At 49.6% G+C, this 22,425-nt stretch overlaps 1 protein-coding gene across 1 annotated transcript in view; it reads right to left on the reverse strand.

Annotated features, from left to right (window-relative positions):
* VWF (von Willebrand factor) overlaps positions 1-22,425 on the reverse strand; it is a 135,764-nt gene that overhangs the window by 62,471 nt on the left and 50,868 nt on the right. Inside the window, exons 14-18 of the mRNA XM_059184573.1 lie at positions 22,094-22,289; positions 21,197-21,412; positions 17,405-17,645; positions 11,057-11,151; positions 7,758-7,918 (exon numbers count right to left, since the gene is read on the reverse strand). Coding sequence (XP_059040556.1) covers positions 7,758-7,918; positions 11,057-11,151; positions 17,405-17,645; positions 21,197-21,412; positions 22,094-22,289 — 909 coding nt within the window. The remainder of the gene's footprint in view (positions 1-7,757; positions 7,919-11,056; positions 11,152-17,404; positions 17,646-21,196; positions 21,413-22,093; positions 22,290-22,425) is intronic.

The raw sequence follows: 22,425 nt of genomic DNA on the forward strand, positions 1-22,425 counted from the left end.
ATTGCAAAAAATGGAAACAACCAAGCGTTTAACAATATCTATTAAAGAATCTCCAGGTACTGGCATCCTCTGCAGCTCTTGGAAGGGCGCTTTGGAAGACTTTTAAATGCTGTGAGAGACACTGAGGCTGTTCATTTTTAAAACAAGGAAAACTTTGCATACATATGGTCCCAATTATAAATATATATATGACATATATATCTATCAAAACTATACACACACTCAATATATATACATATATGGATGTCAAAAAAGACTAGAAGGAAATACAGGAGTTCCATCCGAATGGAAGGCTGAGATAGAGGAATAGAGGAATTTTATTTTCGTCTTTGGTTTTAATTTTTTTTCCCCAAATGTTCATCAGTGAGCCTGTATTATGTTTCCAACAGAAAAGATGGACGATATATTTAATAAAATTCAAATGCATTTAATGCACTGGAAATGAAGGCTGCATATTGGTCACAGGCAGGAATGGGCCAAAGCCAGAGTCTGGGGGCTTGTTGGAGCCCCACAAGCCCACTCCTTACCCAGTCCCCCAGGATTCTGACACCCTCCACGGGGGGATGCTCTGCTTCCCTGCCTTCTGCCCATTAAGAAAGAAATATGTGAGCGTGTCACATACTCCTCAGGAGGACAAAAGAACTAAGACCACTGGCTCCAGTGGGTCCCAGAAGAGCTATCCAAACCCTCTGACCCCAGTGTGCAGACATGCTTCTGTCCCAGCCCCTTCGGGTGATGGGGCAGCTGTGGCTGTCTGCTCTGGAGTGGCCTAATGGCAGGTGATCTCAAAGAGCCCTGGGTCACCCTCAGGTGAAGGGACCATGGCACTTCTGTGCCAGAGCTACCTAAGGGGTGAGGAGCTCCTGGTCTATATGTCAGGATCCATGTGCTCCAGTCACTCTGCAGACAAGCCTGAGTTCCCACAAGGCTCTGGCAACAGGGCAGCCTGGGCCTGAACAAAGGGCTTTCATGTCAGGAACCATAAGCTGTGTGTGTGTGTGTTGGGAGGGGATGGGAAGAACAACCTCCACTACTTCACCACCACCTTCATCCAACCCTAAGTCCTCAACACCTAAGGGGGAGGGTGGGAACGCAGAGAATGGGGAAGAAGCAGGTCCACCATGTCCCGCTCTTGGAAGACAGTGAGCTTAGGCGCCCAGCAGAGAAGATGGCAGCTTGGGAGGCACAGGGAAGGGGAGGCACAGGGAGGAGGCAGCCTCTGTTTCTGCCACAGCCTTCAGAAGCTGTCCCAATTAGGGTTCATTCCCACATATCCATCCCCCACCCCCAAGCTTCATCAGCCTTGACCTAAGTCTGAGGCCTGCCACCTAGTGGCTACTCTGAGAATGACCGCTGCACCGGCTGGAGAAACTTGAAGTACTCTCCAGCCCCCACATCTACCGACGACGGACACCAGACAGTAAGTCTCCCTATTGGAAACATAATTGAGACAAACGTGATGCACAGAGTCCGATTCCAGGAAACAGAGCTCTCCCCACCTCACCTCACCTCACCTCACCAGAATATGCACTACCCCTTCTCCTTCGAGCAGGCAGAGTGGAGGCTCCCACACCTCCTGTTCTGCATGCTGGCTGTTTCTACCTCTCTTTAGGATATTCAGCCCATTAACAAAAGCGCTGCACACCCAGGGCTTAGGTAGCCCCTCCCCCGGCCCATGGGTGAGTCTAGCCCCCTTCCAATGTACAGAAACTTAAATGCCAGCTTGGTCGTGAGATAAAGTCACCACTGCTGCTCCCATTTCCTCCTTCTGCACTCTCACTGACAGACCACAAGGCTCCTCTTTGCCCTGACCCACGGATGGATTACAGTATTAAAATAGGAACTTGGCGCGTGGCGGGGGGGGGGGGGGGCGCCCTGGGTGGCTTGGTCATTAAGTGTCAGCCTTCAGCTCAAGTCATGATCCCAGGGTCCCGCCTGGCGCTCCCTGCTCAGTGAGAGGAGTCTGCTCCTCCCTCTCCCACTCACCTTGCTTGTGTTCCCTCTCTCACTGTGTCTCTTTGTGGAAAAAAATGAATAAAATCTTTTTAAAAAAATAGGACCTTTGTACTGGAGGAGGACTTCTATAGACAACAGGGGTATGGAGTTAGATCCACAAGTGAGAGCTACTAGAGAGGGGACAAAGCAAACCCTTAAAAGGAAAGAAGAGGGTTTCCAGGCCTCACCTCAGTACAGGCTCTGACTTGGGAGAGAAGATCAAATAACATTAGTTCAGCCAAAAACACCCAGAGAGTCCTAAAGCATTAAAAAAAAAAAAAAAAAAAAATCCCTGGAGACTGAAAGATAAAGGCACAACACAGGGGATGAAGAGGATAGAGGATCCAGATGAGGACTGGTCAGACACATAGGGTAAGTCAGGACAGCAGTCCCCAGCTGGGAAAAGTCACTTAAGAATCACATTCAAGGGACGCCTGGGTGGCTCAGTTGGTTAAGCCGCTGCCTTCGGCTCAGGTCGTGATCCCAGGGTCTTGGGATCGAGTCCCGCATCAGGCTCCTTCCTCAGCGGGGAGCCTGCTTCTCTCATAGCCTCTGCCTGCCTCTCTGCCTGCTGTGTGTACTCTCTCTCTCTCTCTCTCTCTGGCAAATAAATAAAAAATCTTAAAAAAAAAAAAAAAAAAGAATCACATTCAAAATAAAGTAAACCATCTCTGCCGAGTGTTTGTCCCTTTGGAACACGAGAACGATAATAAGACAAAGTTAACAAATGCCCTTCCAAGACTTGAGAAGAAAACAGGCAGAAATCATTGTCACTATCCATCAACTTGGGCCATCCTGAGGAAGAATGGTTCATGCTAAGAACAAGGTACGAGGTATTAAGCAGCTCCAAGAAAAATTATGAAGTAGAAAAAAATTGGTTTTGTTGCTCTTCTCTGAAAAGGCACATCTTCCCCTTTGCCCCACCCAGCCCCCATGCAGGAACACCGAACACCGTACTGACCCATTCTCCAAAATCTTTTTTGCCTCGCAGCTATCCTTTGTTCATTCCCCCTATCCATCAATACTTCCAGGTCAATGTAGCTGATTACAGCTAGGTGTTTGTTACTGAAGCAAGAACCTGATTAAATAATTCACACTAAGGTGTGAATGACTTCCTGTGAGAATTTAAATTTAAATTTAAATTAAGCTTTTCTAAAACTCTTGTTAGCCAAAATGAATTTATGCTCCCTTTATGTCAGTAGGCCCAATTAGGTGACCAGTCATATAAAGAGTAGAAGATATTTTTGAGACAGAGAGGCTTTCGGGGCCTTTTAAAATTACATCTCATAGGATTATAGTGCCCACCTGTGAGGCCCACCCCCAATGGGCCCCAGAGCCCCAGACTTTACATTTTAAAAAAGCAATGCCAGAGTCTCTTTAGTCGTCATACTGGGCCAGTGAGAAAAACAGGCATGAAAGGACCAGAGAGATGAACACGTTTCCTAGCTGCCAAGGGCTTCCTCGTAGCAGCTGAATTAGGTACCAGCTAGGAAAGTGTCACTTCTAGATTTCAGAGAGTAAGTCAGCGTCCCCCATGCTGGGGTGCCACACTACCCAAGACAACCTCGCAGGAGAGAGGGAGGCAAATAGGGCTGAAGGATCCCAGCCTGGGAATCAGGAAACCAGGATTTCCAGGATAGAACTATGTAGCCTTGAGTGGTTCTGGTTCCTGTCTTTCCTCAGACTCCCGTGTTGTAGAAGGGGCAGAAACCCCGAGTCCTTAGGGCTCCTCACTTCACCACTGGATCCTGCTCCTGAAGAGAATTAATCGGGCGGCTGAATGAGTGAGCTGGGCAGTGGGTTGTGCTTTGCTGCCACCTTGTGGTAAAAGTGGGTAATATTCCAACAAAGGCAAATCCACTCAATTTTTGAACTAAAGAAAAAGATGGAAATTTTTCTAATGCAACCCCCTTATTTGATTGATCTCAAGGGCCTCCGAATGTGGACACTGAAGTCTTAAAATTGCTCCCAGTGTGTGATAACTTCCTATAGCATCTCTCTGTTCATAATACGATTCATAGTTTTCCTCCCCAAGCTTCTAACAGAGGTCATCAAAGTACCACTTACTAAGCAGCTTCCATGACCCCACCACTGTCACCGTCAGTCCTCCCAACTGCCCTTCTAACCAAGTTTTACAGATGAGAAAAATTAGACTCAAGGATTTTAAGTGACTTGCCACTCCATTAAGTAAATGTCAGGAGCCAGGGTTCACACCTCGAAGGACAGGACTCCAGTGCCCTTCCCACTCAGCTTCTCCACTAACCATTTACCTAGGAGGACACTGGCCATGTATCAGAAGCATCCCTCCCGGCTTTGTCCTGTGCAAGGAGACCTTTGCACCAGTGTCAGGAGCAGACAAAGTGGCCAGGAAACCCCAGCTCTAAGCAGATGCCAGGCCGGGCACAGACTGCAAAGAGGAGGGACCCCCAATCCATTCCCAACATTTTCAGACAGTTTCTGGTCTTACAGTGGACACGGAGCCATACCTTGTATGGACAGAGAGAGGCAGTCTTCAACAGCGTGGTCCCCTGGCCAGTGTCACTCTGTGATAATGAGTATGCAAATGAAAGGCACTGGGAAAATCCTACAGCAGTTGACCTGAGTAATACATCACATCTGTTGAATCAAATAAAAATGGGGAGGGGGGCGCACATTTTGTACATATTTTGTATGTCCTTGCTTTCACTGTTTCTTTTTTCTGATCATTCATTGCTATTGTAGCTACAAAAGCTTTAGTCCACGACAGAACAAAAATTTAAGGAAACGGGCCCTTCTTGGCTCTCTCCTGTGGACAGGAGGAGGTCGACAGAGCCTCTGTGACTGAGACTTGGTTATTTACAAAAAGAATTGAAGCTATCCCTACGATTCTACAACCCCTTCGGGCCCACAGCCCATGTGTGAGGAAGGCAGAAAAGGAATTATATGCCCATGTCACAGGTAAGGCAATCGAGGCTCAAAGAAAGAACAAACGCTCACCCCAGGGTGAGTGAAGCCGGAACAGAGAACTCAGGCCCTCTACCCTGTTCCTATTCAGGTGCTCTTTCTGCACTCCAAGATCTGCCCCCCAGCAAAGAGCTCCTTCCCTGCCCCTACCCCCACCCCAGCCCGGCCCCCTGCTCAAGTGCGTAGGATGCAGACTCCTGACCTCGGTCCTGTGCCACATCCTTACATCTCCCCCCGAGGACAGGCCACACAGAGAAACACCCCTGGGTAGGATGTCTACACCATCACATGGGCCCAAACAGCTCCTTTGTCTTTGCATTGTGGCCAGGAACACGTGTCCGGTGCAGCGGCCAGCTGACTGCGCACCTCGTAAATCATGGACTTTTCTGCTCTGCTGAATCTAGCCTCAACGATTTGCACCTCTGTTGGCATCCTAATGAGGCAGTTGTGAAAATAAGCCAATCTCTCACATTCTGAGCTTTTGAGCATTGAGTCCCCTGCGGTTGAGGTTAGAGTCACCTCGCTGTTAGATACCTAAAGACTGTCCTCAGAGTGTGTGCCAGATGCTTGGGGAATGCCAGGGAGCTCCTGGTGTGCCCATATGCTGTGTGTGAGGTCTAGCTCCCCACTGGGGATTTGGGACCACGATAGACTATTGTGGTTATTATCTGAGATGATCTGTCTCATTTGCTTCATTGAAAAAAAAAGGGGGGGTGATTTAAAAGAGTCTCTGATGCTAACATAAGCCCCTGAGGGATGCCCCTTTTCTTGCCAGAGGCTTCTCTGTTTGTTGTTGTTGTTTTTTTAATATTTTATTTATTTGACACAGAGAGAGAGATCACAAGTAGGCAGAGAGGCAGGCGGAGAAAGATGGGGAAGCAGGCTCCCTGCTGAACAGAGAGCCCGATGCGGGGTTCGATCCCAGGACCTTGAGATCATGACCTGAGCCGAAAGCAGAGGCTTAACCCTCTGAGCCACTTAGGGACCCCCAGAGGCTTCTCTGATGTCTGGAGAATTTCTTCTCCAGGTACAGTGAAGGGACAGTCAAATAAGAGGCCCTTGGGATAAAAAGAGCAATGCAGAAGCTTCCTCTCCCTGTCCTATTTCTTGCTGCTATGCAGCTCTGAGGTTCCTCTCCTTATTTAACCTCCTTGAATAGCCACCTCCTGCAAAGAAGCCCTTCTAGGTCAAGGGTGCTCCCAGGCCAATCTCTAGCTCCCCCATTAGAAAAAACAGTACAAAATCGTCAGGGGCTAAGGCAGAGGGAACACCCCAGGCAGAGTGAACAGCTCGTCTCTCTGTCTTGGAGGACAGCTGGAGGGAAAGAGATCAGTCACGTGCCCTGCGCACCCCCAATGCACAACCCGCCTGAGGGCCACTGGTGATGGGTCCTGGTTCCCTCCACAGGACACTGGCAGCCCCGCGGCCGAGGACCTCACCCCTCAAGCCAAGGCCTGGGCATCACTCACACCCTGTACAGTCATATAGGACAGCCATCCTACCCTCTCCCATATGGCCTCTCCAACTCCTGCCCCAGCCCCAGCTACTTACTTTGGGTACAGGGGAATCAGAGTCAGGAAAAGCCAAGAGACATGAGGCTTTTGAAAGAGAAAAACCCAGAAGTTACCTCCTTCAGGGTGACAAGAATAACCTATGTATGCAGTTGTCCCCCCACCCCCATCCACAGGAATACATTCCAAGACCCCCCAGTAGATGCTAAAAATTGCAGATAGGACCAAGCCCCATATATACTGTTTTTTTCCCTATGCACACATACCTATGATAAAGTTTACTTTATAAATCAGACACAGGAAGAGATGAAGAACAATAACTAAAAATAAAAGTTATAACACTACACTGTAGGAAGAGTGATACGAATGTGGTCTAAGCATCTTACTATACCCGCTCACCCTTCTCCTTCTGGTGATGATGTGAGATAATAAAATGCCTCATGGTAAGATGAAGTGAGGGGGATGGTACAGGCACTGAGACACGGCATTAGGCTACTGCAAGTCCCTGCTTCTGGACCCCAGCAGACGGTGGGTAACTTCCACCGTGGGTAGGGGAACGACCGACCATAATATATGTGTACAAAACTGACCCACCAGCAGACTTGGGAGGAAGGCAAGGATCTTGGGCACGCTCAGACCCCTGCCGCCAGCAGCCGTCTAGAACCAGGTAGAGGCAAATCAACAGACCTTGGACCACGCAAGGCATGCTGGGAACTGCTGGCCAGAGGCTGTGTATCTGTTAAGAGCTGGCCAAGACCTCGTAACTCACTTCCCAGGTGAGGAAAACCAGGCTCACTGAGGGGAAGGGACTGGGGCCTGTTCTTGCTGGTGAAGGGGCAGCAACATCAACATCATCTCTTGCAACAGAAAGTTCTACACATATATGCAAATGATATACAAATATATGTGTGCCCTCTCCTCTTCATTCGGGGAATGCAGCCGCCCTTGGGAAAATTTCAAGGGAAATGCCAGTTTCCACACGTAAGTATTTTCTGGAAATACTCACTGTGCTTCCTGCGGCATTTCTGTGCACGGAATTCCTGTGTTTTTGTCGGATCTCATCAGGATGGACTCTAGACACTTTCCCACCATCTCCCTTCCCGGCTCTGGTGGCTGAGTCAGCCACAGAAGACTGTCCCCCACCCCTACCCCAGTCACAGCCTCCACCACCCCCCCCCCCGTTACCATTCTTGCTTCACTCCTGTTTCTTCCTCTCTCTGCTCCAGAGCCACCTGGCCCGTGCTTTACCTGCAGCAAAATGCAAGGCTTCCCACCCTCCAAGGCTCCATGGTGGCTCTGGTAGCTTACCATGCCTGGGGGGCAGAGGCAGCCAGAGACACAGCCCGAACTCATACACTGCAGGTCATAGTTCTGGCAGGTTTTGGCACACTCAAGCCCTTCAGCCCTTGGGTTATCAGCAGGGCACACCAACGTGACCATGGGAGGCCGGCAGGACAGGCTCCTTTTACCTTGGAAGTAGAAGAAAGCAAAAGAGTCAATGGATCTCCCTTCCACACTGTCCTTGGTCCCCCCACACACACACACTTGCATCCAGAGACCCAGCCACCCACTGCCTGGGATCAGGTGCTCCCGCAGGCCTTGCCCTGAGCCAGGCTCCCCCCGTGAGACTGCAGAGCCACCCCACCTACTCATCTGAGTCCCTGACCTTCGCCCACGTGGAAGGCATCTGTCCTGCCCTCCGCATCCCTGTATCAGCCCACTCCTCATTCCCCTTGAACTCACCGCACAAGCAGGGGGAGTACAAGCAGGGAGCACAAGCAGGGGGAGTGGCAGGCTAAGGGAGAGAGAGCAGCAGGCTCCTTGTTCAGCAGTGCTTGATCCCAGGACCCCGGAACATGATCTGAGCCAAAGGCAGATGCTTAACCGACAGCCACTCAGACAACCCAAAGGAAGGGGTTTTGTTTCCTTTGTACATGAATGTATCGTATCTCCTGACCGTGGGCACCTATCATGGGCTGATTGAAAAAATGATGACAGGAGGGTTGCTACAGCACTTTCCTTTCAGAAACCTGCGTGTGCATCACAGCATTTATATCTGACTATATAGAGCACTTACTATCTCCTGTGGACAAGTTCCAGCCTTAGTTTTACACAGAAACTTTGTTAGGAAACTGAAACCCTAAAAGATTGTGCCTTCCAAAATTGCACAAAATTCTAGGAGCTTCTTGACTTATTAAAAAAAAAAAAAAAAAAAGTCACCTTCCAGGGACTATAGGATAGAAAAAAACCAAGAGGGTGGGGACACAAGCAACTGCCAGAGAGCAGGGCAGGACTTAGTGACCCTCAGGTCTCTTACGGACTGAATGTCTTGCCGCCCCCGAAATTCACATGTTGACCCTAGAGGTAGTGGTGCTAGGAAGTGAGCCCTTTGGGAAGTGATGGCGCCATGAGGGTAGAGCTCTCACGGGTGGGATTCGTGCCCTGATGAAGAGAGCCCACAGCTTCCCAGCCCTCTCCACCCTGTAAGGACACGAGAAGTCTGCAACCCTCACTGGGACCTTGCTAGCACCTGACCTTGGACTTCTAGCCTCTATAACTGTGAGAAGTACATTTACAAGACAAAGACAGAAATCTGTATTTCTTACACTTAAACCACCTAGTCTGTGGTATTTTGCTATGGCAGCCTGAACAGATAAAAAGAAGGTCACAAGTTCTTATTTCAACTTCTGAGCTGCCCACGTGCTTGGGATCTTGCCCCAGCTCCAGGCTGAGAGATGCTCCCCAAGCAGTCACAACGGGGCAGCCTGACTTCTCACCCAGGGTGAACTAGAGAACAAAGGCAAAGCACACGCCCAGGTCGCTTGGAGAGGTGGGGTCTTGAGGGAAGAGAAAGGCAGAGAGAGGTGGTCAAGCTGGACATTGAAAATAGCACATGTATCTGCCTAAAGTCATTCCTCTCCCTCTACTGGGTCAGTCCTTTCTAAGCAAAGATCCATTTGGAAGCCAATTAGTTCTCCCTGAACCATAATGTGAATATGGTCCCACTAGTGCCGGGCCAACCCCTTCTCCCTTCTGTGCCTTGTCCTTAAACTGCGTACCAAGTATGAGGACCTTCAAACTGAGAACAAAGGGTCCAAGATCCCTGCCTTCAAATCCATCTGAAAAGCTTTCTAAACATACATCCTAGTCATTAAAGACTTAAATGTGAGAACTGAAACCATAAACATCCTTGAAAAAAGAAGCAGAAGTAATCTCTCTGACACTGGCTATAGGAACTTTTTTCTAAATAGGTCTCCTGAGGCAAGAGAAACAAAAGTTAAAATGAACTATTGGGACTATATCAAAATAAAAATCTTCTGCACAGTGCAGAAAACAATCGACAAGATTAAAAGGCAACCTATTGAATGGGAAAAGATATTTGCAAACAACACAGCTGATGAAGGGTTAGTATCCAAAATATATAAAGAACTTACACAACTTGACACCCCAAAAACAAATATTCCAATTAAAACATGGGCAGATGACATAAACAGACATTTCTTCAAAGAAGACATCCAGTGGCCAACACACATATGAAAAGATGTTCAACATCAATCATCATCAGGGAAATGTCAAAACTACAATGAGATACCACCCCACACCTGTCAGAATGGCTAAAATCAACAACACAAGAAACAAGTGTTGGAGAGGATGTGGAGAAAGAGGAACCTCTTACACTGTTAGTGGGAATGCAAGATGGTACAGGCACTCTAGAAAACAGCATAAGTTTCTTCAAAAAAATTAAAAATAGAATTACCAATAATTCCAATAATTCTACTACTTGGTATTTACCCAATGGCAATAAAAACACTACTTCAAAAAGATACCTGCGCCCCGTGTTTACTGTAGCATTATTTATGTAACCCCACTATGGAAGCAGCCCAAGCGTCCACCCATAGACAAACGGATAAAGAAGAGGTGGTGTATAAATGTACAGTGGAATATTATTCAGTCATAAAAAGAATGAAATCTGGCCATTTGCAGCAACATGGATGGAGCTAGAGAGTATTAATGCTTTGAAAAATCAATCAGAGAAAGACAAACACCAAATAATTTCATTCATATGTAGATTTTAAGAAACAAAGTAGCAGAGGGGAAAAAGAGAGAGAGAGAAATAGAAACTAAGAAACAGACTCTGAACTATAGAAAAGCGCTGGTTACCAGAGGGGAAGTGGAGGGGCATGGTGGCGGGGGGGGGGGGGGAATTAATGAATGCACTTATCATGATGAATAAAAATAAATCAAAATGATTAGATAGATAGATAGACAGACAGATATCCTTGTCAGCATGTCTGTGGGCAAAAGGAAGCCAAGGAAGGAGCCAAGGTCGCCTATAATCAAGGCGACCAACTTATAGCTGCCCTCTAGGTTAAGGTCACCATGGGCAAAACAGAAATCCCACTGAATCCACCTTGCAGAGAACTCAATCTTTCCCCCCTAAATTTCCTCCTTGCCTCAATAATCTGGGTATACACATGCGAAAGCACTTCAAGGCCTGAGAGTCAGTTATACAGACACAAACATTGTGTCAGTCCTGACCCATGCCCGAATGCATGCACACGTGGGACAGAGCAGCCCAGCGGGGAGATGGAGAGCCCAGTACTCACTGCGGTGAGACAGGGGACTGCTGAGCACGGTGTCGGGCAGCAGGCTTCCTGGGGTTCCGCTTGTTGTACAGTGCATGAAGCCATCCTCACAGTAGCTGCAGACAGGAAGGTCGGAGCCCAGCTTTGCAAGAGCGGAGACCCTGGCCAACTCTTTTTCCTTGCCTCCCACTCACCCTCTGACCCCTCCAACTCAGGCAGTCTCCTAAGTCAACGGAAACACAGCCTGCTGGGGCTCCCAGCAGCCTCTGTGTTACCAATCCTAATGGAATGTCTTCAGTTCTTTCCTTACCTGATCCCTTTTAACATTATTCATCACTGTGACTATTCTGTTCTTCTAGAAAAAGAAAAAAATCCCTCCTGGTTTCCTCTTACCTTCCTGGTTGCTCCCTTAGGCTCGCCCCCCCACCCCCTGCCACTGACTCCCTGCTCCGCTCTCTCTTCTCACCCCGTGCTGTCATCCACAGCTTCTAGGACAGAGATGACTCGCACACTCACATCAGCAGCTGGGATCTCCCACCTTGAACCCGAGATCCATACATTCAAGCACTTACAGGATCGCCATCTTGGTGTCTCAAAGACTTCAAAGTCAGTATGTCCAAAACTGACCTCATGACCCCCCCACCAACCAAAGCCAGTCGTCCTCCAGTGCTTGGATTTATTGTATGATACCACCATCCATCCACGTTCACAAACCAGCAAATGAGGGGTCAGCCCTGCCACCGCCTTCTCCCCACCCCCATATCTGGCCATCATCCGGCCCTTGGACTTCATCTCCAAAACATCACTGGCACTCAGACTGACTTCTCGAGCCACACTACTTCTCATCCAGACGAAGCAGAAACTCTGAACTGATGGATACAGACCAAATCCCTAAGATGGCATCCTTGGTCCCATGTGCTTGGAACCCCGCCTGCCCTTCCTCTAGCCCATGTCAAGCATTCATAGACCATATACTTCTCTTCCTCCTACCCTCATTCCTTTGCGTGCATTGGAGTTATTATCTGGTTAACATCTCTCTCTCTCTCTCTCCCCATCACTGGACTATGAGATCTAAGAAGGTAGAAGCCATGACTGGTCTCACTCATTATCTCCTCAGCAGCCAGCACAAGGCTTTGCATAAAGTACTCAATATACTTTTTATATTCTTTTCTTCCTCTCCTCCAATCCCAATCCCCTCCCCTCCCACACACCACTATTTCTATGATATCTGGTCTCCTAAAGGGCTCCTGGTGATGCCTGTATCCTGGTGTTCACACTCTTGTGTCATCTCAGTTGCACCAAGGTTGGTCCATGTGACCAACAGGATGGGCAACAGTGACATACCAAGTGTCACCTAAGATTAGGTAATGAAAGACTATGGCTTCTCTCTTGGTGCCCTCTCTTGGATCACTCACTCTGGGGAAACCAGTTCACAAGCCACCCAGTGGAGAGGTCCACAGGGCGAGGAACTGAAGCCTTTTGCCGAGAGCTGTGTGAATGAGCTGGGGCTGGAGGCTCCAGCTCCCTTTGAGGCTCCAGATGATTCCAGGCTTTGGAGCCAACCCGAGCCGAGCCACCCAGCCAAGCTGCTCTGGCAGTCCTGACCCAAGAAACTTAGAGGGAGATTGTACATGTTCACTGTTTTCAGCTGTTACATTTGAGGTTCATTGTTTTATGCAGCCATAGATAAAGAAAACTAATACAATCTTATTCTGTTTAATGTATATCTGCCTGAATGTACTCTCATAAAGTGTGTTTATTTCACGCGTGTGTATGTTTAATTTACACAGCAGTGTTATCTCGTATATCACACTGTTTGGTTGTTTTCTTTAGCACCATGTGTTTAAGAGTCAACCCTGCCAGAGAGCCTGGGGACTCTGTCGGTTGAGCATCTGACTCTTGATTTCAACTCAGGTCATGATCTCAGGGTCGTGAGATAGAGCCCCATGTTGGGCTCTGCACTGAGTGTGGAACCTGCTTAAGACTCTCTCCCTCTTCCTCTGTCCCTCCCTGCTCTCTCTCAAAAAACAAAAACAAACAAACAAACAATCCACCCTGCTAATACATACCAACTTGCCAGGGTCCTTTTAAGGCTGCCTGGCTCTCTATTGTTTGCATCCACTACATTTTACATATGTACCCTCCCATGGATAGACGTAGATTGTCACCTGTTCCTTGCCACCGCAAACAAAGATGTGATTAACATCTTCATACCTGTGCTCTTAAGAGCCAGTGTGAGGATTTCTTTAGTATACATGCCCCAGAAGGAACTGTGGGGATCTCAAGGGTGGATATCTAATTTGCATAAACTGTGCCAACTGCTCTCCCAGGGGCAGCTGACCTTGCACTTGAAGGGAGCAACGCACCTTCCAGAATAAGGAAGGCCAAGAGGCTGGAGAGGGGAGGAGTTGGCAGGGGTCGAAGTGCATGGGCCCTGGGAGACCATCTTGAGGATTTGGTCTCTATCCTAAGGCCTCCTGAAAGGAAACTATTAAGAATTCCAAGCAGGGGAGCACCTGGGTGGCTTAGTTGTTAAGCCTCTGTCTTCGGCCTGTGTCATGATCCCAGGGTCCTAGGATGGAGCCCCACTTTGGGCTCTCTGCTCAGGGAAGCCTGCTTCTCTCTCTCTCCTACTCCCCCGCTTGCGTTCCTTCTCTCACTGTCTCTTTCTGTCAAATAAATAAATAAAAATCTTAAAAAAAAAAAAAAAGAAAAGAAAAGAATTCCAAGCAGAGGTATGACATCATCAGCTTGAAGTTTTGGAAAGCTACTGGGTTCTCTGAACCAGGGTATGTCCTACCCGTAGCAGATCGGGGGCCTCATATTCCACAGTCCTGCCAATACTTGGCATTATCCAGAGTTCCAGTTTTTCTACTCTAATAGATATGAGTAACACTCACTGTTTTAATTGTACTTCTCTGACTGTAATGATTTTGAACATTTTCAATGTGGCTGCTGTTTAATCAAAATTGAACCGAATGAGCAAGAGAATCAGTCCTTCCTGACATGGGCACTTTCAGAAACTGCACCCTCTGGTTTTTAGCTAACACTCAATTTACAGATATCCTCCCGCAGATGTCAGATCTGTCATCTGGACGTGACCCAAAAGCTTAATTTTGGGGCACCTGGGTGGCTCACACAGAAAGCATCTGCCTTCAGCTCAAGTCATGGTCCCAGCATCCTGGGATCAAGCCCCACATCAGGCTCCTTGCTCAGTGGGGAGCCTGCTTCTCCCTCTCCCTCCCCCCTGCTCCTGCTCTCTTTCTCACTCTCAAATAAATAAATAAATCTTTAAAAACAAAAGCTTAATTTTATTTTTAGAAAGAAGAAAAGAGAAACCTTGCAGGAGGGTTTACAATCAACTCCTGTCCCAGATCTTGGCTTGCAAGAGGGCAAGCACTCTATGGGGAGGCCCATTCGATGACCAGCCAAATGGCCTGAAGACACACGCTAGCACAGGTGTTTGCCCTTCCTACCACCTGTTGTAGGTGCCCCCAGCATGCATCCATGGGACTCATGATCATCTCAAGAGTAAATATAAAGAGCAACAAACAGGCCCTGAGTTCCCGTTGGCTCCTACTCTCCGGAAATCCCAGTTTTCTGGGAAGTGGAGAGAGAACAGCCACTAGCTTTCAGCTAGTGCCTGAAGGGAAGACCAGAAAGAGGAGGTTTCCATATCATGGAGAGGTCACTGATGTGCAAATCCCAAAGACAGCCTGAAGCCAGGGCTATTCCCCCCAAGCCCTATTCACCCAGGGCCCACAGTACCTCATCTCCCACCTTCCCTGTGCCTACAATATAGTAAAATGACCAGGGACACTAGCTGCTCTCCAAGTTACCCCAGCCTCCTACCCTCTGGCTGCTTTCCTCACCACGCTACTGCAACATGGGGGCCACCATGACCTTCTGATCACCAAATCTAGCCGCCTACTCTCCATGTAATAGGAAAAGTTCAAGAGTCCCTGGGTCCTGTCACTTGCTAAATGATTTGGGAAAGCGATAATCTCTCTAAGCCTCACATTCTTTGCTAAAAAAGCAATGCTTGACTCCTAACAACATTGTTTTAAGGTCCCAGAGAGAAACGCCCTAAAAATCACAGCCGGACAACTGCAGTAAAACGACCACTGGGCGAAGGCCCAATGTTCAACCCGACAGATGTTATTACTCCCCTGGTCCCTTCACTTCCACAACAGGGCTCTGCCCTAGTTATGCCTTTTTGCTGGCCTTGATCCTTTGGCCTCTCTCATGGGGTCCTCTTTCTCCTGTCCTGGTCCTCTAAACATCTCCCCAAGATCTGGACTCAGTCCCCTTTTTTGCTCCTTGGCCCACGCCCTCCATGAACCTCACTACCCCCACGGCTATCCCCCGACCTTCCCACGAATCTTGTCCAGACTCAAGTTCCACCCGCACCCATCATTCCTGTGACTGTTTCCATTTACTCACCAACATGCCTTCTCAGTAACGCATTCATCTGGGCTGAAACCAAACACGTTATCTTTCCTCTACCAACAAAGAGCCCTCTTGCTCTTCCTGTCCTCCCTTCTGGTCTTCTTGGCACTCCAGTTCAGTGTCCCGGGGTCATCTTCAGCAAACTTCATCCCCCTACCACGCCCCCAGTCTGTTTACTTCCCAGGGTCTCTGGTGTCTGTTCCCTTGCTCCATTTCCACGACTGGTATTGGCCCAGGGCCTTAACACCTTTTGACCAGATTGTGCCCACTTCTTCCCACAGTGGGTCTCCCGGTCTTCATGCCTCTCAAAGGTTCCAGAATGCACTGATGCTATCTGCTCTCTGTTCAACACCTCTGAGGTCCTCACTGCCTACTGCTCAAGTCTTCACCCTACCTTTCAAAGTCCCTCAACATCCCTCCAAGCTTCTCTCCTCCCTCAGACAGAGGACTAACCTTGGTAATGGGTAAGGTCTCTTTGTGGGTTTCAGTCCCTGGGCATGGGCCCACCCCAAAGCCCTCATCCCATGGGCCCACCCCATGCCCACTGTTAGAATCCTCCTCAAACCCAAAGCTACCTCTTACACCGAGTCTTCTCCAACTGGAAGCAATCTGCCCTTTCCTGAATAAGTAGAGATTTTTTATGTCTCCAGAACGGCAAGTGTACCAAACACAATGCTCTTTCATCTCAAGAAACATTGATCGTACCTATTTCCTACCAGAAGTATGTTGGGTGCTAGGAATCAGGGCCTAAGATATGGTCTCTACTCTTGGGGAGGTCACGGTCCCAAGGCAAAATAGAACATATTGTGCTGAAATCCAACTCCGATGACAGCAACTACTGTACTCTGAGTGTAAAAAACCTTCCTCGGGCACAGGAGATCAGGAACGACTGTAAATTCAGCTAAGTGAGCTTCATTACCAAATGCAATGTCTAGACCTTGTTTGGATTTTGATTTCAACATACCAGTTCTACATAAAAAGACATTTGGAGATGGACAGGAAAAAGTGGACACGGGTGGAACATTAGGTGTAATCAGGAATTATTGTTAACACTTCGCTTAATAATGATATTACGGTCACTTTTTTTTAAGTGCTTATCTGTTAGAAACACAGACTTAAACATTTTCAGATGAAATGACGTAAGAGTTGAGATTTTCTTTATTCCAGCCAAAAAGGAGAGGTGGGGATACATAAATAAGATTGTCAAAGTGCTGATCATCACTAAAGCTGGGATGGATGCCTTAGGGCTCCTCACACTACAGTCTCTCCTTCCATGACAGAATATTCTGGAATCAGGACATGTGCATTTGTTCCTCTACTGGACTGTCAGCTTCCTCGGGACCCACAGTGTATCTTGTTCACCTTCCAGCACCCAGGGCAGAGCACATGCCAAGGAAGCATTTGCCCAACAAATGATGCGTTACCGGTTTCTCTCGTGGCTGTGACGGCTCTACTGAAACTGACTGTGACCAAGGCCCCGGGCAAAAGGCCACAAGAAGTGCATACAGCGGGAGCTATTTTTCAGGCGGTGCAAGAAGCAGATCAAGATGCCATGCACCAGGGAGGAAAAGCTGCCACAGTCAGTCTTCCTCTGGCTCAAATGCCCTTGCGTGAGAACCCTGCCAGGGGGCTATAGTGGAGGGGATACTTACTGTTCTCAAAAGGGGAAGCCAGCAAACAGGAGTTGGCAATAAAGCCGAAGCAGTCTTGCTGGTAGCCTGTTCTAAATCCCCACAAGGTAAGGAAGTCATTCGAGCTGGGTGAATCTCAGCTTTGCTTCCAACCAGCTGTGCAACTCTGGGCGAGTACCTTCCCTTCCTGGGCCTCTGTTTCTCACCCATGAAATGAAGGACATGGAGGACCATTTTCTTTCTGACTTCTGCCACTCCTGGGGTCCGCGATCCCACAGCTCGTACTTACCACATGGTGTGATGGTCTGAGAAGATGTCTTCAGGCTGAAAGATCTCGCCATCATAGTAGCAGGGGCAGTGGGCCTTGGGCACACAGTCTCCGCTCTCATCCAGGTACAGCCCTGGGGGGCAGAAGCAGCCTTCCAAGCACACCTCATCGCAGTCCTCATCCGGGTAAGAAAGGGAGCGGCAGGTCATGTTACACGGGATCCCACACTGCAGGTACACCTGGCCCGGTGGGCAGCTCAGTGCTGGGAGAGAAGGGAGGGGAGGAAGGCCTCAGTGGAAGCATGGAAGCACACAGATGCCAAGGGCTGGGGTTCTGGGACTTGGGGTGCCACCCTTGCAGCCGAGACTCCAAGTATAGCTATACGGTCACCACCTTCCTTTCCCGCTCCGAGCAAAACTGCATTTTCAGGCTCACAAACATCTCTGATAATAACAGATGCACATAGATTCCCCTTTGCTGAACCCGAGGGCTGCCGCCATAGCAGTTTCCAAAGCCTTAAAGTCTGGGACGTGTAGAAATTGGGGGGATGTTGATATTGTGACTATTAAAAAGAACTGGGAGTGCCAGGCAAGGACATTTCTCTCTGGATAAAGATCATTAATTTATCCCCTACTGTAACTCTGCTCTTCACACAGTTTTTATGCCTTTTACGCCTCTCACTGAGCTAGATCTCATGGCCCCCATCCTACACGGAAGAAAACTCAACGTAAACTGAGTGACTGGTCAAGATCATGCCTCCCAGGCAGAAGCTGAGGCAGGATTTGAACCCAGTTCTCCGTGACCCAAAAGCTCACGCTCTTCACCATTATGCCCTAAAAGCAAACTGCCCTAAGGAGCTGTGCTTTGGAGGACAGCCGCAAAGAGCCGGCCGCTGTTGAACCTGCTCCAGCAAGGCGGGCAGCCCTGCCTCCCTGCTGCCCTCACTCTCCCCGGCCTCCCACAGAAAGACAGCACGGCATCCAAGAGCCAAGAGGTCGTGGGGCCAAGTGTTGCAACACAGGGAAGGAGATGGGTTCTGTCTCCCAAATTCCTGGATCTGACACCCAGTTCTGTCACTAGTTACCACGTGACCTTGAGCAGTTTCCTGGCTGGAAGGGACTCATACCTGCCTGGCTTGTTGTGAAGGCTGAGCGAACCAACCAGGTCTGAGGCAGGCCCGGCCTGTGGCACACGGTCAGCGACTGAATTACTGTGATGACTGGAGAAACGCAGCCTGAGCTCCGCGGGGTCCCGAAGGGAGGGGCATTCCAGAGAAAGGCCTAGGCGAGGAAGGCCTGAAACTCCTGGGGTATCTGGCCACTGCACACACTCCTGGGAGCACCCCAGTGATGAAATTCTTTATTGGGGTGTGCTGGAAGCCCTTTGCCCTTTCGGCAGGCATTCCTGCTGCGCACCAGCTGCTGTCCAGGAAGTGAGGGCCTCACTCTGAGCACAATCCTGAGACCACTGGAAGCCCTGCCCTCTCTGTTAGGATCCACTTCTACAGTAGGAACCTACGGGCAGCACGTGCCACGGGAGCTGTCACAGGAAGACCAGGCCATGAGCCGCAGACATGGGGGTGGGAGCATCTGGGGAGCCCCTGCGGATTCTGCCTCCTGCAAATGCTCAGGGCTCGGGGTTTGAGGATAGCTGAGAAGGGAGAGGGCCCCGTCGCCATATTAGATGTGGATTCTTCGCTGAACCAGCAGAGAGGCTGGGTCAGTGGATGAATATTTAGAGCAGGGTGGGTTAAGATGGGGCGTGTTGGGTCATAAAGATGTGACTCACTTTCAGGCACTGAACCTATGATCATAAGGTCACGTTTCACCCATTAAGGAGCATTTGGAGTAGAGAGTTGGCTGAGAGCCCTGTGAAATATCTCTTTTGGCCTTCTTCTCCAGAAGTGGTACACACCTCAACTTAACAGAAGGGTATTGTGCGTCCACTGTGTCCTGGGGCTGTGCTAGGCTCACGAATGCAGAAATGGTAAGACTTGGTCCCTGCCTGCAGGGAGCCTGGGCTCTTGCCCAGTTATAAGAAGAGGAAAAAAGGGTGTACTTCTCTCAGAATCCCAGAGGAGCTGCGTGAACCATCCTTGCTCCCTGAGCATCCCCAGTGGGCGTGGTTCTTCTTAAGGATGGAGTTAGTGGCTTAACGAGCTCTGTTCATTTTTCAGGAGGAAAATGACCATCCTCCTTAGGTTCAGGCCTCCCGGGCCCTCTGGCCAACCTTTACTCTGGTTTACCTCCAAGTTAGCCCATAGATCCAGAAAACTCCTTCCTACCTCCCCTCAAATTTTTTGCCTCCCTAACCAGATCTCAGCCTGTTCCCGCCTGTTCTGTTCTCAATGGAGGTGAAGGACGATGGCTCTTTCAAGATTACCGAATATGGCGGTAAGCCCTCAGCCTCTGGGACAGTGCCCTAAATTAGGAAATCCTTCCGATGCTGCAGCACACTGATAATACAGAATTTCTAATGCGGGTGAACCATTATATAGCAGACAAGCATATTCACGAACAGTATGCCATTTACTCCTCACTACTCTGCCTAATTTCTAAACAGCAAACCCCGAGGCCGAAGCTATGGCATGGAGGGCGAGATGAAGAGTTCAAGGCCACAGAGCAGGGAAGTCAAGGGCTGGTTCCAGAAAGGCCTCAGATTCTCCTCCTCTGGCTGCTGGCCATGACTCTGTGTCGTGCCAGGCCCAGAGCAACAGGGAGGCACAACAACATGCCTGCATAAACATGGTCTCTTTTGTACTTACTTCTGCCTCTGCTCCTCTTTTTTATGACCTTGCTTAGACTCCAAACACAAGATGGCACTTAGGCCCCAACCCTTCTAGAAGGGTCTAGACACTTCTAGAGCCCCCTACCTAAGCTTCTTTTCAAATACATGATATGAGATTAGGGCCTTTCACCATTTCTCATAGCTCCTCTATTTTCCTGCTTCTGCCAAGACCATGGACATTTTTGTCTCCAAGCACATCCTAAAAATCACTCCAAAACTCAGAATATTTATGACACCTCATCCTCTCAGAATATCCCCCTCATTTCCCCCAAATCACTACTAATGTCCCACAGTGGAACAGCTCTTTTTGGCCAAGGTGGAGTCTTTTTAAGGCCTGGTCAAGTACACCACCTCCAGAAGGTCTTCCTTGGCTGCCCCTGACTTAATCTAATTATCTTTTATTCAGTGTGTAGTCACCTAGCAGGGAGACAGTTCCCACCTATGCCTCAAGAGGGAAGAAGGTTCAGGCTTTAGTTACACCGCTGGCATTGCCTGACCATGCTGGGCCAGCCAGCCTGTGTTATTAGAGATTTGGGCCAGGAGTCCACTGATGGTTTGCCTGGAGTTATAAGGAAGGACTGGTGTGTGCATTTCCCTACTGCCTTCCTGAGACCCTCCAGGATGCAGAGACCCATTGGGATCTGGGACTCACTCTTTCCTCAACCTGCCCATACACGTATTGAACTCTAGGTGGCAGCAGCCACAGGAAATTTCTGCTTGGCAGGGACTCCAAGGTTCTGGACCTCCAGGTAGGAGGGTGCAGCTCAAGCTCTTAGGACAGGCCAGAGTAATCACACTATCCTGTGGGAGAGCCAGTTCCCACCACCGCGTCTTGCTGGAGATGGAAGAAAAAAAGAGGCTGCAAATGAAGAGTTCTCAGGATCCAGGCTTGCTGAATGCCCTTGGGCCCAGTTCTGAATGCAATAATGCTGAGACAGTGTCTAGAAAAGGACCAGCAGTTCGCAGGGCACCCGAGAAGGGCTCGCCTGGGTTGTGTGGGGACTGGCGGGGAGGGAGGGCACCCACCACAGAAGCTGGGCTCCCGCCACCCAATGTGCACGCCTCTCCGGGCACAGGCTGCGGCGTAGTTGGCCACGGCACTGCAAAGGCAGTCTCTGCCGTCGGAGCAGGAGCAGACGTCGTAGCGGCAGTTCTGCACGTAGGGTTGAGGACCCACAGTGCGGTGGCAGGCCTCGAACTTGGAGGATGTCAGCAGGGCGCACGCCTCCTCTGCAAACCTGGCTGTGGCGGGAGAGAGAGCAGCGCAGGTTTGGCCGAGGCCCCACCTCCCTCGGCGCCCAGCCCCCAGAGAGCCAGGACCCGTCAGGCTCTGAAATCCCCCCACCAGCTCCTCCCTTGGCAGCTCTCCCCACAAAACAACCTCACATCCCTCTGGAAATCACTGTGATTTTTCTTCTGCAGCCAATAAACTCTCCTAATTATATTTGGCCTAAATACATAACAAACTGCATTTCCAGAGCACACGCCCACTGACAGAAGGGAGAAAGTTCCAGGATGGGCAGGGTAAGAGGGGGAAATTAATGCAGGCCTGAAATGTTGCCACAGATAAATCTGCAAATGGCCACCCCAGAGCATTAATCTTCCGATAATTTAATTCTGGATCGGTGTGGCTGCTGCGTCAACAGACTGAGAGAAGGTCCAGGGACAGAAGCATGGACTGTTCTCTTCTTTCCCAGGGTTAGGCTCATGGCGTGGGAGGTGGGGGTGGTGAGGGGTTGCGCAGTCAAGGGACTTTGAAGAATAAACAATCCAGATGGAGATCATCAAATGCTGATGGTGAAAGCCAAGTGCCCCTGTACCCTAAAGTGGGTGCACCGTGCCATGGAAGGCACTGGAAGCCAGGCGACCTCAGGGCTCTGCAAGGTCCCCCCGCCCCCGTGCCCCCCACGGGGGCTTGCATACTCAGGCGCGGGTTGAGGCTGCAGGGATCACTGTGCTGCTTCTGCAGGTCTTCGCAGTCCCCGTGCAGTTTCCAGGCGTTCCCGAAGTCTTCCACCAGGGGCTCCGCCAGGCCTGCGGGCGTCACGAAGTCGTCACCCCTGTTGCCATTGTAATTCCCACACAGGCCGCACGTCTTCCCGGCGTAGACTGGCGACAGCTGTGGGGAGACGCATACCCCTTTGGAGCCGCGGCTGCCAAAGCAGCCACAGCTTCCCATCGGCTAATGAGATGGTTTTCATCAAAAAACGCTCCCCGGGTGAAAAATAAATACGATTTTAATAAACTGCAGCGGA

Source organism: Mustela lutreola, chromosome 8, assembly GCF_030435805.1.
Source record: "Mustela lutreola isolate mMusLut2 chromosome 8, mMusLut2.pri, whole genome shotgun sequence".
NCBI classification, from domain to species: domain Eukaryota; kingdom Metazoa; phylum Chordata; class Mammalia; order Carnivora; family Mustelidae; genus Mustela; species Mustela lutreola.